The sequence below is a fragment of the Antechinus flavipes genome, chromosome 1 (assembly GCF_016432865.1).
Source record: "Antechinus flavipes isolate AdamAnt ecotype Samford, QLD, Australia chromosome 1, AdamAnt_v2, whole genome shotgun sequence".
Classification (NCBI taxonomy): domain Eukaryota; kingdom Metazoa; phylum Chordata; class Mammalia; order Dasyuromorphia; family Dasyuridae; genus Antechinus; species Antechinus flavipes.
The window spans coordinates 494,143,901-494,159,681 of record NC_067398.1 but is presented as its reverse complement, the minus strand read 5'-3'; the positions used below and the strand labels follow the sequence as shown (position 1 = coordinate 494,159,681).

At 33.9% G+C, this 15,781-nt stretch overlaps 1 protein-coding gene across 3 annotated transcripts in view; it reads right to left on the bottom strand.

Annotated features, from left to right (window-relative positions):
* The window catches only part of OSBPL1A (oxysterol binding protein like 1A), a 298,973-nt gene that overhangs the window by 33,017 nt on the left and 250,175 nt on the right, over positions 1–15,781 (bottom strand). For all 3 annotated transcript variants that reach the window (XM_051970326.1, XM_051970327.1, XM_051970328.1), the window contains one exon: positions 8,192–8,267. In XM_051970326.1, the coding sequence (XP_051826286.1) occupies positions 8,192–8,267 (76 nt within the window). The remainder of the gene's footprint in view (positions 1–8,191; positions 8,268–15,781) is intronic.

Sequence of the window (15,781 nt, the reverse complement as noted above, 5' to 3'; positions counted from 1 at the left end):
TTGTTAGAACTACAATCTTTTTTTTCTTTGTTCATGGAAATGCTCCTGTTTGTTGGGGCTTCTCAAGTTCAAAAATAATAAAAGTTATTTGTTATTAAATAAAGGTACTAATGAGCATATATCACAGTTTTTTCTTCTTTTACCTAAACTTAGTTCTGAGTATTGAAAAATCTATTTTTCAGAGTAATTTTACAAGGTAACAGAAAAGTCAACACATAACTAGGTCTTATTTTCTCTTTCAAATATAGTTATAATTAAACAATGCCTTGGGAATTCAGAAATTAACACATTTTTGTTGTAATTTTTATGTAATATGATCCATATTTCAATTAGCAAACATGTCTGTATTTATTTCCAAACATTTCTGATATTATAAGGGTCAAGTTTTGAAAAGAAACAAGAACCAGTATATATCTATATCTATAAATATTTTTTTATCACAGGGAGATTCAATTAGTAGAATTAAGTATTCACAACAGATCGTCCCATCTTGTGACTGAGCTGAAAGCCAAGGTTTAAATTTATCCATGCAAATTAATAACAACCAATGATGAAACTGAAGAAATTCTCAATTGCATTTGTTTGTCAGCTGATAAATTAAGAGTGGGGAGGAAATTCCAGAAAGAACAAGATTTTTTTTTATTCTCAACCAAAAAAAAAAAAAAAAAAAAAAAAAGCAAAATTTTCATGAATTATACATTTCACCTCAACATCTATATATTGAAGAATAAAATCTCTTTGAGAACAGCAATTTTTTGGTCTTTTTAGCCTTAGGATCTAATGCAGTGGCTGACATAGTGGGTATTTTATTATTGTTGAATGAATTAATATATATCAATAATAATCTGACCTTGTTAAGTCCAACTTGGGTTAGGCTAACTTTATTGGTGTCATAGCAGTAAGTGACCTAATGCATATTAATCAAATTCTTGATGCAAATGATGAACAATAAATATATGACTTGGTCCTCTGCAGCTGCTGGTCATTTATTATTATTCATTCCTGTCTCTGTTTGTTATCTTTCTCTTTGCTCCTCTATTGGAACTTCAAATTTTCTATACAACTCTGGGCTTTTCATCAGGAAAGCTTCTAAGTTTCCCATCCCATTAAGTGTTCATTTTTTGTTTTCTGGAGTACTATATTTCAAGTTTTGTGTTCCTTTATAGTGGTGGCTACTAAATCACATGTTTTGAGGTGGTGGTTTCTTCTTACTTGAATTTTTCTTTCCGGATGCTTAGAATACATTATTTTTTTCCTTTGTCTTGGAAGCTCTCGATTTTGCTTATCATATTCCTGAGAGTCTTCTGTTTTGGATTTTGACTACCATATTTTTGGTTATTTTCCACTTGAGGTTTCTTTCAGTAGATGACTGTGTATTCTTTCTACTTCTCCTCTACCCTCTAGTTCTGGAGAGCTGATAAGATTTCTTGAAGTAAGATTCTATGTATAGGCTTTTTGAGAGTTTGGTGTTCAGATAGTTTAGTGATTAATTTGTTTTCTCCTGAATCTCTTTTCAAGGTTAGTTGGTTTTTACTGAGACATCTCAGATTTTATTTTTTCAGTCTTTTGACTTTGTTTTAATAGTTATGTTGCCTCATGGAGTCATTGGCTGAAGATTTACTTAAAGATATTTTAGAAACGTTATCATCTGGATTTGGGTCTTCAGATTAATCCACCACTTTGATGGGATTCTTTTTTTGTTTGTTTGTTCAATGAGTCAGCCTACTTCAGACTTGATATTAAAGTTAGGCTCTGCTATCCTTCTCGAAAGAAGGTCTATGCTGGTCCTGTTGCTACTTTCTTACTGTACTGAATGTTGTATAATTCCAGGATTCTAGAGACAGGATGAAAACCTGCGAGCTTTCAATATTTCCCAAATGTTTGGATTGAGGGCAAAGTCTTATTGCTGTCTCCTGTGCCTCCTTGCCAGCTCTTAGCCCTTTACTAAATTCTGTAAATTCCTGACCTGGGTTTGAGTATGAGCAAGAGTAGACTGCTACTGGAATAAGCCCTTAAATGCTGGCTGAAAAAACTGTAAGTTCAGAATGGAAGAATTTAGTTTTCCCTTTGGACTGGATTTTTTGTCTTGGTTATTCTTCTTCAGGCTGAATTAAATGATGGAAATGTAAGTCTGCTCTGCAAGTCTATGGCACACAACTGATGCTTGCTTCCTCCTTTCTAGGTACATTACCCAGGGTCTACCTACTATTAACCTGGAACAACATCTTTTTGGTACCCTTCTTAATCCTTTTTAGATTTGTAACCTGGAACTATGTAATGGGTAACAAAGTTGCTAGTTTGCATCTATCCCTGTGGCCAAATACAGGTATAATGCCTCTCTTTTCCTAGTAAACAGTTTCTCCCTGGGTACTCTTTCTCCCCAGTATCTTCAGACCGCCCTGTCTCCTTATGCTAACCTGAGCTAGATAAATAACTCAAGATAATTTTTTTCTGGATTATCCCATCAAGGTTCTGTCTAGTACATCTTTCAGATTTGCTTAGCAGATTTCGAAGGAGGGGAGTTTGCTTCCCATCACTGTTCCATCTTGGCACCATCCCCAGGATTCTAACTTTGAAGACAGGGTAATATATTCTGCTTTGGAGGATGATGTGAAAAGTCAGAGATGATAAAATTGTGCATTTTCAGATTGTTAAAATCAGAAATTAAATTTATCCTATCTGCCTAAAGGACAAAAAAAAATTTAAAAAAAGTTCTGATTTTTGAATCTATAATACTCTAATAATACTCTGATCATGAGACACAAACAATTACAAACACTCTGAATGCACTATGATAATATATAGCAGTAGAAAAAAATCATTCATATCTTTTGATCTAGTAGTTCCATCAATATTATCCCTCATTCCAAAAGCATGAAAAGAAGAAAAAAAGGCTCTATTTGTACACAAAAAATTCATAATTACCCCTTTAAAATAGCAAAAGCAAACAAAATCCTTAAAACCTATATACAACTATAAAAAACCACTGGATAAATTACAGCTCAGTACTATAAGGGATGGGAGAGGAGGCTGGAGATTTACCACATCCCTGGGGCAATTGTTCTAAAAGAGTTACCTGGGGACACTAAGAAGTTAAGTAACTTGCCCAAGGTCACATGGCATTAACCACTTCTGATGACAAGCAATAACAGGAAGTATTGAAGAAAATATGGAAAGACTTGTAGAAAGTGATGCAAAACAAAATTACTAGTAACAGAATTGTATATCTACTAAATACAATTTGTTTTTGATGTTGTTTTAAAAGGAAGAAAATAATGCCAGAAGAAGCATAATTTCAGACAGATCTAGCATGAAAGGGACATATTAATTTTTTGTTAGTTACTTTGGTTCTATGTTGTTAAATGTTGTGGGTTTTATATAAGATTGCTCTTCTTACTGTCTACTTGTTTATGGTTATTCATTTTGTGATGAAGGTTTTTAAAATCCTGACTAAGAATTCTATAAACATTCATTATACATGATAAATAAAGAACATTAACTATTTTAAATTTATGGGCAGGTTTCAGGTCTGTATTTTGTCAAGTGCAAGATGATCATACTCTGTATTATTCCCCAATCTGCATTTTCTCTGAAGGCTCTGTTTTTTACTTAGCAAATTCTGAGAATTAGTGACATCTTTTAAAGTACTATAAATTTTAAGACTCAAATCTAACCCCAACTCCCTGGTTTAAGATATATGTAGCTATACTGGACTCTGGGTAAGTTGTGACCTTCTTGGGTCAGTTTTCTTATATAAAATGAAGGAGTTAGATTTGATGTCCTTTGAGGTCCATTCTAGTTGTAATATCTATGAATTTGTTAGCAAATTAGAAAACTGCTTTATGAAACTCAGAAGAAAAGATTGAGGAGTAGACTACATGCAGAAAATGGAAAGAAGATTTAATTATGTAGATTGTTAGTTTTTCTAATGAATTCATAAAAGTGGTTAAGGAGGAAAACTGTGAGATCTCACAAAAGGAGTCTTAAAAATTAAAGTTTTAAATTTCACAAGAACACAAACCCTACAATTTTTGGGATGACTTTTCTTTTCCTTACTTCCTTTCTTTGCTTGTAAACCTGATCTCTAGATAGAACTATGTTTCCAGTTTCTGCTTCTTTGTTTTTGGAGGGGGAAGGAGGGCTTAGGATATAAATAAATTTAATCCACTCAAAAATAATCTTAAAAGAAAAAAGAAGTACACTACACTTTACTCACACTTGTCTTTCAAAACACACGTTATTTAAGACACTGCAATTTGATAGTAAATACTTGGCACTTGTCCATTTTAGTGATCTGGTGTCTGTTTTGACTATAAAACAGAGGAATACTACAACAGAGGGTGCCAGTAGCACAGAATTGTCATTTCCAGGGAAGCCTGACAGAATTTCCAATCAAACCACATTAATAAATGTTTCCTACAAGCCTGGAGCTTCTGGAGTTTGCTTAACAAAGAATGCACTCCAATCCACACAATTCCTCTGCAGCTCTAATTTTTACTTAACAAATTTTGAGAATTAATGACATCTTTCAACATAGAATAAAGCCAGTCAAACCAAATAATTTTGCATCTTTTCAGATACTAGCTCATCTAACTTTAGACAGTACTTCTACTATTTAGACACAGTCCCAAAGAAGGTTTTTGGCCACTAATGTAAGGAAATAAGATGCTAGCACAATACAGCTGACACTTAGTAGAGCAGAAAAAGAAAGGAGAGGCATTTGCAAAAAGGTCAGAAATGAAAACAAAGATTTTGGGGTGGATGAAAATATAAATCCTGTTTAAAATTTTAAACTAAACCTTTTATCAGGTAGAAGTATTTAATGGAGCATGTTATCTGTGGTGTTCTCTTCTTTAAAATATAATGGTTTTCTCTGGGAGCAGGTTTCTTAGGGAGGATTTCTGGAGGCAGCCTTAGTTTCGGTTAAGAGTAATAATCACTCCAGGTGTTAAAAGTTCAGATCTTTTATTGCTTCCTCCAAAATAGCCCGGTTAGTTTTTCTTAAAGGCCTATCTTTCTGCTTGATTCCAAGAGCTCTTGCTGTTGTCCTTTGTGTCTGCTTTCTTCAGCCTCCAGCCAGCACCAAGGTGAAAGTTGGAATGAATCTGTCTTGCCTCGGAGAGAGGGCTCCTGGCTCTCTCAGAGTACTCTGTGTCTGTCCCAGAGTGCTCCTCTCTGACTCCTGGCAATGTTCCGAACTGAACTCTGACTGACTCACTGAAGCTCTTTTTATGCTCGGTGTAAAAGGTTGACTCCTCCTCCGAGAGTGGGACTGTGGGTTTCTGACTTGTGAATCTCATACTGAATACTGACTTGTGAATCTCCCAAAAGTGTGACCTCCAATGAGTACTTAAATACATTGGTGAGCTAGAGAATTTGCTAAGTACTAGGCTAAATTAGGCAACTGACTTATCACTTAGTAAGGATTCGCTTTAAGGTGTGAACCAATAAGCATTCTATCAGTTCCATTAAGTTAACACTAGGATTCTAACAGTTATCCATTTTTATCAACTACAGGTTTTAACTGTCCATAGCTAAACATTTATGATAAATGCCTAATTTCTCTAAGATGATACATGATCCTCTTTAAACATGAAGGAATTTTGTTTTTATTTTATACAAATAAATGGGAAGGTTATTAGATATCCTTTGCAGTCTAGGAAAAATAGGATAAAAATAATAATAACTACAACTTCATACTTAAAAGATTCATACTTCTGATGGAGTGAATAAAACCCTAACAAAAAAGCCTCAAGTTCTTTGTAGCTTCATAGGCCATAGGGGAAAGGAGCAGAAACAGGAGAGGGCCTGAATTTTAATGTATATGACCCCAAAGTTATTGTATTCAATCAGGAGGCCCATGTTAACTCCAGGTTAAAAGTAATCTTCTAAAAGAACATATGTATACCCCATTTCTTTGGGGGTTCATTAGGAACTGCCTGCCTTATGGCAGCAAATTGTTTAGGAGCTTTGGCTGTCTTATGGTGCCTTTCTCCTTATTTTAGCTAACTCCTTTTAGGGTAAGCCCACTAATGGAGTAATCTCCCACTAACTTCTTTAAGAATTTGGCTTGTTTTATTATGACATATTCCCCTGGTTTGAGTTCCACTAGAGACTGTAGAACCTGAGTCATTCTCCTTGTTAATCCCCTTTGGAAAATAGCATACCAGTGTAATAACAAAATCTTGATTTGGAGATAATCTAAATCTTTTGGGACACCTCTTGAGCCAATATATTTTTGTGGTCAAACCCCTCTCTACTCCCCAACATTTAGTGGATTATGTGGGAAAAACCTAAAATCCCAATGTTTGGGGGGTTCAATGCTTTTGAACCCCAATACCCCATCATTTCTAAAGATAACATAGGGACCATGAAGAAGCATGCTAGGTTGACTCAAAAGCAAAATAAAATACATTTTTGGATGCTTTGACAATACAGATTTGTTATAACAATTAGGGATTTCTTTTTTTTTTTCCTTCTTTGGTGGGCAGCAGGATTGGAAAAATTATGGGATTAGGAATAGTGTTGCTAAAACATGCACAAAAAAGGGGGTCTTTAACAAATATTTTTTAATACTCAGTAGAGAAGAGAAGGAATTCCAGAAGTAAACACAGACAAGCAGAGATTTGAAAATTACATGTCAAATTAATCACTGTTAAAGGAAAAAACAAATTTTATGTAATCGTGATTTATAGTTTCATGTACAATCCCTTTTTTTGGTAGTTATTTCCTATGGATATTTCAAAAGTTATATGACCATGTTGTATTCCTATTGTTAGCTGAGAATATTTTATGTAAAATACAATATAAAAAATAAAATTTAGAAAATTATGGGAAAGTAACTATTATCTTCTATATTTTCTCAAAATTTTGCTAATGATCTTTGGGAGGTAGATTTAATATTTTCAAATTTATAATTTAATTCAACAAACATTTATTAAGAGCCTATTATTTGCAAGACATTGTTATAGGCAAGGATACAAATAAAAAATTTTAAAAGTCCCTATTCTCAAGAAGCTCACATTTTAATAGGGGGAGGAGATATAACATGTACAAAGATAATACAAAGTCATTTGAGGAAGAAAAATACAAGGGAATCAAAAAATGTTTCACAGAGGAGATGGATGAGATCTGAACTATTAGGAAGAAAAGGATCCTGAGAAACCTGCAAAAGTCTGTGAAAACTTTGAAAATACTCCGTATAAAGACAGCGAGGACAAAGTAGAAAAATGTCAAAATGGCTAATACTCCAAAGAGCCTCAAAAACAGAAAATAAAATTAAGACCTAGCCATTATCATCTAGTATAAAAGAAAGTTTTGGTATTTCCCTAAGATTGACACCTGAGCATAAAACTATTTAATTCAAAAGGTAAATCTCAGTCAGGAGCAAATTTTTAGAAAACTCTAATATATATTAAAACAAAACAATAACACTTATTGGAAAGAACTGATTCAAACTAGTTATTAAACGGAAAGGATGGGAACCATAAAAGTATTATAACATGGGAGATAGTAATTGTATGTTCAGTCAAATCTTAATGTAGATTAAGGCAATAATATATTTTGCTGTAATAAATGATAAAGGTGAGAATTTTGGAGAAACCTAGGAAGACTTGTTTAAACAGATGCAGAATAAAGTAAGCAGAACCAGGAGAACAATTTATATAATAATAACATGATAAAGAAAAATATTTTGAAAAACTTCAAAATTTTGATCAAGGCACTGATCGACCATGATTCCAGAGGATTGATAATAAGCATAATACTCGGCTCCAGATAGAGACATAATGGATTCATAGTTCAGAATGAGACATTTCTATTTTTGGATATGGTCAGAGTGGGACTTGTTTTGCATGACTGTGCCTATTAGTTACAAGAGATATTTCCTTTATTTCTTTTTTGTTTGTTTTATGATGGGGAGTTGGGGATAAGAAAATAGGAAGGAAGGAAAATAGATTTCTGTTTATTGAAAAAAACTTTAATTAAAAAAATAAAGGCAATGTAGCCAATGGTTTAAAAACATTCTAGCATAGTATATATTAGAATTTCCATTTCTATAAGCATCTCTATACATTTTAATTTCACCATGCTAGTCCTATAGTATGGGTAAATTTTTGAATGCCTCAAAAAGTTAAACAATTAAACACATTTCTACTTCATACTCTATTACACAATTCATTTGTTTATTTACCATTCCAATGCATTTTCTAAGGATGCTCCAGATACTGAAGTCATTTCTGGAAAACATTGGAGAGGGCAAGCTTGTTCTGGGAAAAGAAGCAGAAACAAATTGCATATCAGTGCTAGTAACTTAAGGAAAAAAAAATCCGTGGTTATTTATGGCAATATTGTATTCAGCCAGATGCAGAGAGACAAGAAGAATGAGCAGCTGGAGCTTTGCCCACAGGTCAAGCAAATGGGAGGCTGTCCCCTGTATTTCACTGCTATTTTGGACACTTCTTGGGTTTTTAAGAAGAATAGTTACTACATAATTCTATCTCTTCTATTTCTTTAACTTCAGTCCCAGTGGTCCATCCAGGTCACTCTAAATATATGAAAACTATAACCTTTGTTTTTGGAGCCTGTTGTGTGTGTGTGTGTGTGTGTGTGTGTGTGTGTGTGTGTGTGTGTGTGTGTTTTAACATTAAGTATCTTCTAAGATCATTATGCAACTTCAAAATTCAATTCCCTTGGACAAGGGCAGAAATGGCTCTGCCTTATACTAAAAACAAAGTATTCAATTAACCTTACCACAAACCAAAAAGGTTCTCATATAGTACAAAGTTATCTTGAGAAATACTAGAAGGCATCTAAATAACTGGTTTTGGTATTCAGCGCTGATCAATATTTTGGTCTTTTTACGCAGGTCAAGAAAAATGTGAAATGAAAAAGCTTTACAAGACTATAAAGGCAAATTATTAGGACAAAGTATTATACACATTACTAATTCTTTTTAGAGTACAAATGTTAAACAAAATAAAACAAAAAACTAAACCCAGAATACTACAATTTTATAGAGGGCTGAAACTATTGAGTTGATGCACTGAGGAGAGGACTGCTGTGCACTTGAGGCTAACTACCAATTGGACGATACTCTACGGGCATATGCTTGGAGAATGGTCCTTCCCACTATCCGTACTGACTCAATGATTGGTGTATATAGAGGATTGTAGGAGGGATTAGGGGGTAGAATAAGACTATGCAGGGACACATTTTGGCAGTAGACAAGGGAGAAGGCGGTTGCAGAGCTTCTGCTTTCATACTGTTCAATCTTGCCTCTAAAGACCAAGAATAAAGACTAAGGACTTTTGCTTATCCTGACTCCCACTGATTCTGGGGTGTCCTGGGTGCTAGCGCAGTGGTCACACAGTTTGTTGACTTTAAAACAAACAAAAGTTATTCCATAATTATTTTTATAGTCATCCAACCTTTAACTTTTTTCCACACTTAGTTTTTAAGTAGGAATATTCACTATAAATTTTAATGATGAAATTCTAAATACTTTTCTATTATTTATATACTCAAATGCTATTTCATCCAAAAAATCTATTTGATGACCACAGATAGTTTCTAAATGACACATTATCCAATTATCCAAGAACCAGAAACCTTCTGAGTAAAAACTGAATCAGATAACAGGACTAAAAATCTATAATATAGTACTCCTTATTTCCATAATTACTGAAAAAGTACTAAGTCATTTACATTTAACATCGAATCTTGGTGCTGTAAATAAACTTATTTTATTCATGAAAAAAAGCCAAATCACAGAAAAATAACATTATGACCTCTATCAACTTCTGGGAAAACACTGGTTGCTTAATGCATATGAAAAAGTATTTTCAAGTTATTGCCTCTTCAAATCTAAAATATAAATACTTTGCATTTTCAAAAAATAAAAAACAAGTTTGGGAGGAAAAAAAAGTGCAGAATAATGGAAAATTATATTTGATGGACAAAAGTGTCCATTTTTTCCAAAGGATAGGGCTTTCAAAGTTACTGGTAAGGAAACTTTGCATTTTAAAAAACTGTTTAGTGTTGCAAAAAATAGCCAAGATTTAAAATCATTTTTAGATTAGAAACCATTATAGAATTAGTCTGCAGGTAATTTTGTCCAAGAATATTCTACTATTCTTATTTTCATGGCAACATAAGCTTGTATTATGTTTTATAAAGGAAGATCAATGCCTAAAATTTATCTACAGGCTAGACTTTTAATAACCTTAATTATCCAGAACATAGCTACAAAACAGAAAGGGGGAAAAAAAGCATTCGAGTAGCAAATATCATCACAAAGCCTATGAACTTTATAGGAAAGGTATAGTCATCTTCAAGCTCTCACTAGGACAACTTATTAAAAGCAGGAAACAACAGAGAGAACAACAGAAATAATAGCTTACAGCAGCAAGAACAGACAGAACAAAAAAGCAGACAGAAGAAATATAAACGCATAGCCATCTAGAGCCACTTGGTGTAGGGGCAAACAGCCATATACACCTCAATAGTTCCTAAGGATATCACTGTATTATGCAGCAGTTTGACTGACATTCATAATGATATCTCTGAGTCATTAAAAAAAGATTAAAATCAAGTAAATGAATATAATATAAATTTTTAATAAAAATATTTAATATTTTCATAGAAACTTTAACCATGTAAACCACTATTTGGAAAGTTCACTTGTGAAAAAACTTCATATCCAACCAAGCCAATTATAATAATACAAAATAGGAGAAATTAAACATATGGATACTTAAAAAAATGTATGTGTATATATATATACATATATATATATACACACACATACACACACATATATATGTATGTACACACACGTATACACACACACACACATAATTTTTTAAAATTAGTTATTCCTCATTTCCTTGGAATATACTTAAGAATGCGAAATTCTAAACTTTTTTTCTTTGCCCAGACAAGAAACATCCTAAAAGAACTTCTAAGAATGAGATACTCCTGGTTCAGTTAATCAAACATATTAATGATATTAAGGACTCTAAAATAGTACAAAAATTAGCTTGACAGTGAAAAAAATCAGTAAACCAGTTTGGGTTTTTTGGGGGTAAGGGTAATAAATTCTTTTCAATAAATTATATAAACATATAGGATTATACAAGACTATACAAACATAGCCTTTTTCAAACTGAATCTGCCTTAGTTTTCAAACTTTTAATATCCAGTTCTATAGATTTTTTCCCACTTTGAAAAGGATTAACAATGTCAGTTAAGTCTTTAACACCCAATAACAAAACAAATATCAAGACAAAGCAAACAAATACATAAATCCTGTTAATTTGGTCAATGGGATTAGTGGACAATGAGTCATTGAGGTTTAAATCCTGACTCAGATACATACCAGCTCTGTGATGCAAGGCTAATCACTTAAACTGAAGGAATCTTCTGAGTAACAGATAAGTTGTGCACCATTATTGGAGATACACAAGAAGTTTTCATGCTCAGAGTATCCATAGGTACAGACCAAAATTAAAACAGAAAAAAACAAAAATGACTTTCTCCCTCCCTCCACAAAAAAAGGCAAAGTAAAGAATAATCTGATTTACTTCAAGCTCTAGTTAGTTTAGTTTATAAAATCAAAATGACTAACTGGCTTTAGAAACATCAGACAAACAGTTATCTTTAACAGTGTATGATGGCACAGGAAGAAACTCCCTAATTTCTTCAAGAATCTTTGCATTTATATTATCTTAATGCATTTTTACTTAGGGCAGTTTTAAATATGGTTTTAAAAATCAATGAGCTTTGAAACATTCACAGAATCACAGAAAACTCAGAGTTCCAAGAGATTTGAGATCATTTAATCCAGTTTATCCATGAAAAGGAATTCTTTCTACAACAAGAAGTGGTCATCTAATCTCTACTTGAAGACTTCTAAGTGATCTATTCCAATCCAGTTTTTATAAAGAACTTATGATACGCATGGTGCTAAGTATTAGAGTTACAAAGCCAAAATACATCTTTGTCCTCAAGATTACATTCTCTTGGGAAGATGAGAAATGAAAACACATAAATATATACCAATGACCAGAGAAGAAGGGAGTTCTAACCATTAGATTCTGATTATTAGTAAGATCACAAAAGACTTTCCTTAAGAGGTAGTATAGAAATGAACTGAGTCTTCCAGGAAGCTTGAGATACTAAGAGAAGTCATTGAAGGCTGTTCAAAAGCTTGGAAGAAGGAAATGGAGTGCAGAATTGGGTAAAATATAAAGTATAGGAAGGGAAGTCATGTATAATATACCTGAAAGAGTTGGTTGAAGCCAGATTATGGATTGTCAATTTAAGGCGAATGCTTTATCCTGGAAGCATTCAAAGTTCTTGGGTAAGTGAGTGAAATGACCAAATTATATCAGTAAAAATAGAGAAGTCTAGAGACTGAGTGGTTATGGGGAAGGGGAGAGGAATAAGTTCTATTGTGGATTTGTGGAGTCTTGAGATACCTCCAGTGGTAAAGGGCCAATAAACCTTTGGTGATAGTTGTTGGAGCACAAAGACATGAAAATGGAACCAGAGGTAGAAAATATTATTGGGAAAGGATACAGAAACTGAACAGCAGACTCAGAATAGTTCTGGGTAAAATCCATGACTGGGGAGTGGGTATCCCCATATCTAAGCTTTTGCCAAGGCCTGTCAATTTCATCTTTGTAACAACTCTCCAATGTGCCCCCTTCTCTCCCCTGCCAATGTCCCCAATCTAATGCAGGCCCTCATTCTCTAATACCTTGATGATTATAATAGTTGCTAGTGGGTCTAGTCTTTTCTCAATTCAATCCATCCTCCATTCACTAACCAAAGTGATTTTCCTTAAATATAGGTTCAATCAAGTCACATTCCCTGCCTTGACAAATTCCAGTGGCTTCTTATTGCCTCCAGGAGGAAATATAAAATGCTGTTTAGCACTTAGAACTCTTCCTAACCTAGCCCTCTCCTACTTTTCCAGTCTTCTTTACCTTACTCTCTGCTATATGTCCTCCAGTCCAGTGACACTGGCCTCCCAGCAGTTCCATGATAAGACACTCTGTCTCTTGGATCTGAGCTATTTCCTGAGACTGTACTTCTCTTCCTCTTCTGCTCCAACTACTTGCCTAACTGGCTTCCTTTAAATCCCAAATCAAAGCTCACCATCTACAGGAAGACATTCTTAGCTCTTTCTAATTCTAGTGCCTTCTGTCTGTTAACTGTTTCCTATTTATCGTGTCTTGGTCAGTTTTTTTTACATGCTGACTACTCCTTTAGATTGTAAGTTCTTTGTGGGTAGAGACTGTCTTTTTGCCTTTTTTGGTACCTTTAACATTTAGCACAGTGTCTGGCATATAGTAGGCAGTTAATAAATGTTGATTGATTAATCTAGGAAAGGAGACCAAGAAAAGTAAGAGATCTGTGTTATGAAAACCCAGGGAAAATAAATTATCCAGGAAAAAAGGATTGCAGAAGTTTATGAAAAGGTATTCATATTGAGGAATTATGAGACTGTTATGGCAAATCTGGGCAGAACAGCTTTAGCTAAGTCATGATGTCAGAAACCAGACTGGACTAGAATGTGGAAGAGGAAATGAAATGGAAATAATTAGAGTAGAAGGCTTTTTATAGAAGACTGGCTACCAAAGGGAAGAAAAATTTAGGAAAATATCTTGAGAAGACATAAGTTAAGATTTTTTAAGGACGGGGAATATTGGATGAGTGGTAGGCAGCAATGGGGTAAAACTAAAGAATAGAGGAAGGAGAGGGGCTGAAGGATGAAACTGGTAGAAAAGGCACTGATAACAGAAAAGTTATCAGTGAAAATTGACTAGCTTAGTGATGAAAAAAGATACTGCTTCATCAGATACTAAAACAAGAAAATGAGAATGGAGTATATTATCAAGGGAATTTAACATAATTGTTCAGAGAGAAGGAACTTATGATAAATACTTTTATTTTTCTCAAAAAGTAATGAGGCAAATCTGCTGACACTGAGAATGCAGCCTAGAGAAAAAAAATGACATGGCCAGTCTAGTCATCTTCCTTCAAAAGAAATTCTGAAAGGAACCATCTAATTAGAGTGAAAAGCTGAAAGGGCAGAGGAAACTTCTAATGTGTAAATTCCAGGACCGTAGTGAGTTTCCAGGATGAAAGGGCTTCTGCAACACAGGTGACAAAATCTGGAGTTCAGTCTAAAGAGGAGTGAGAAGTTGACATATCTGGAAAAAGTAAACCTCTTTAAATTATAACAGCAGTCCTCTGCTTCCTCTATTCTTTAAGCATTCTCCAAAATACTGCCTACAAACACATCCATAATTACCCTATCCTTAAAAAAAACTCAACTTCTGTCTTCTTTAAGATATTTTCCTAATTTCTTTTCCCTTTGGTAACCAATCTTCTATTAAAAAGCTTTCCACTCCTAGCTGTAGTGATCTAAAACTACATTAATAAAGCAGCAGTCACCAAAACCATTTGGTATTGACTAAAAAATAGATTAGTTAATCAGTGGAATAGGTTAGGTGAATAGGTTAGGTTCACAAGACAAAATAGTCAATAACTATAGCAATCTAGTGTTTGACAAACCCAAAGATCACAACTTTTGGGATAAGAATTCATTATTTGGCAAAAACTGCTGGGAAAATTGGAAATTAGTATGGCAGAAATTAGGCATGGACCCACACTTAACATCATATACCAAGATAAAATCAAAATGGGTCCATGATTTAGACATAAAGAACGAGATTATAAATAAATTTATTTTTTATAGGATAGTTTACCTCTCAGACTTGTGGAGGAGGAAGGAATTTGTGACCAAAGAAGAACTAGAGATCATTATTGATCACAAAATAGAAAATTTTGATTACATCAAATTAAAAAGCCTTTGTACAAAAAAAAAAAATAACACAAACAAGGTTAGAAGGGAAGCAACAAACTGGAAAAACATTTTTACAGCTAAAGGTTCTGAGAAAGGCCTCATTTCCAAAATATATAGAGAATTGACTCTAATTTATAAGAAATCAAGCCATTCTCTAATTGATAAATGGTCAAAGGATATGAACAGATAATTTTCAGATGATGAAATTAAAACTATTTCCACTCATATGAAAGAGTGTTCCAAATCACTATTGATCAGAGAAATGCAAATTAAGACAACTCTGAGACACCACTACACACCTGTCAGATTGGCTAAGATGACAGGAAAAAATAATGATGAATGTTGGAGGGGATGCGGGAAAACTGGGACATTGATGCATTGTTGGAGTTGTGAATGAATCCAACCATTCTGGAGAGCAATCTGGAATTATGCCCAAAAAGTTATCAAACTGTGCATACCCTTTGATCCAGCAGTGCTACTACTGGGCTTATATCCCGAAGAGATACTAAAGAAGGGAAAGGGACCTGTATGTGCCAAAATGTTTGTGGCAGCCCTGTTTGTAGTGGGTAGAAACTGGAAAATGAATGGATGCCCATCAATTGGAGAATGGCTGGGTAAACTGTGTATTATGAATGTTATGGAATATTATTGTTCTCTAAGAAATGACCAGCAGGAGGATTTCAGAAAGGCCTGGAGAGACTTACATGAACTGATGCTGAGTGAAATGAGCAGAACCAGGAAATCATTTTATACTTCAACAATGCTATTGTATGAGGATGTATTCTGATGGAAGTAGATCTCTTCGACAAAGAGAAGATCTAATTCAGTTCCAATTGATCAGTGATGGACAGAAGCAGCTACATCCAAAGAAAGAACACTGGGAAATGAATGTAAACTGTTTGCATT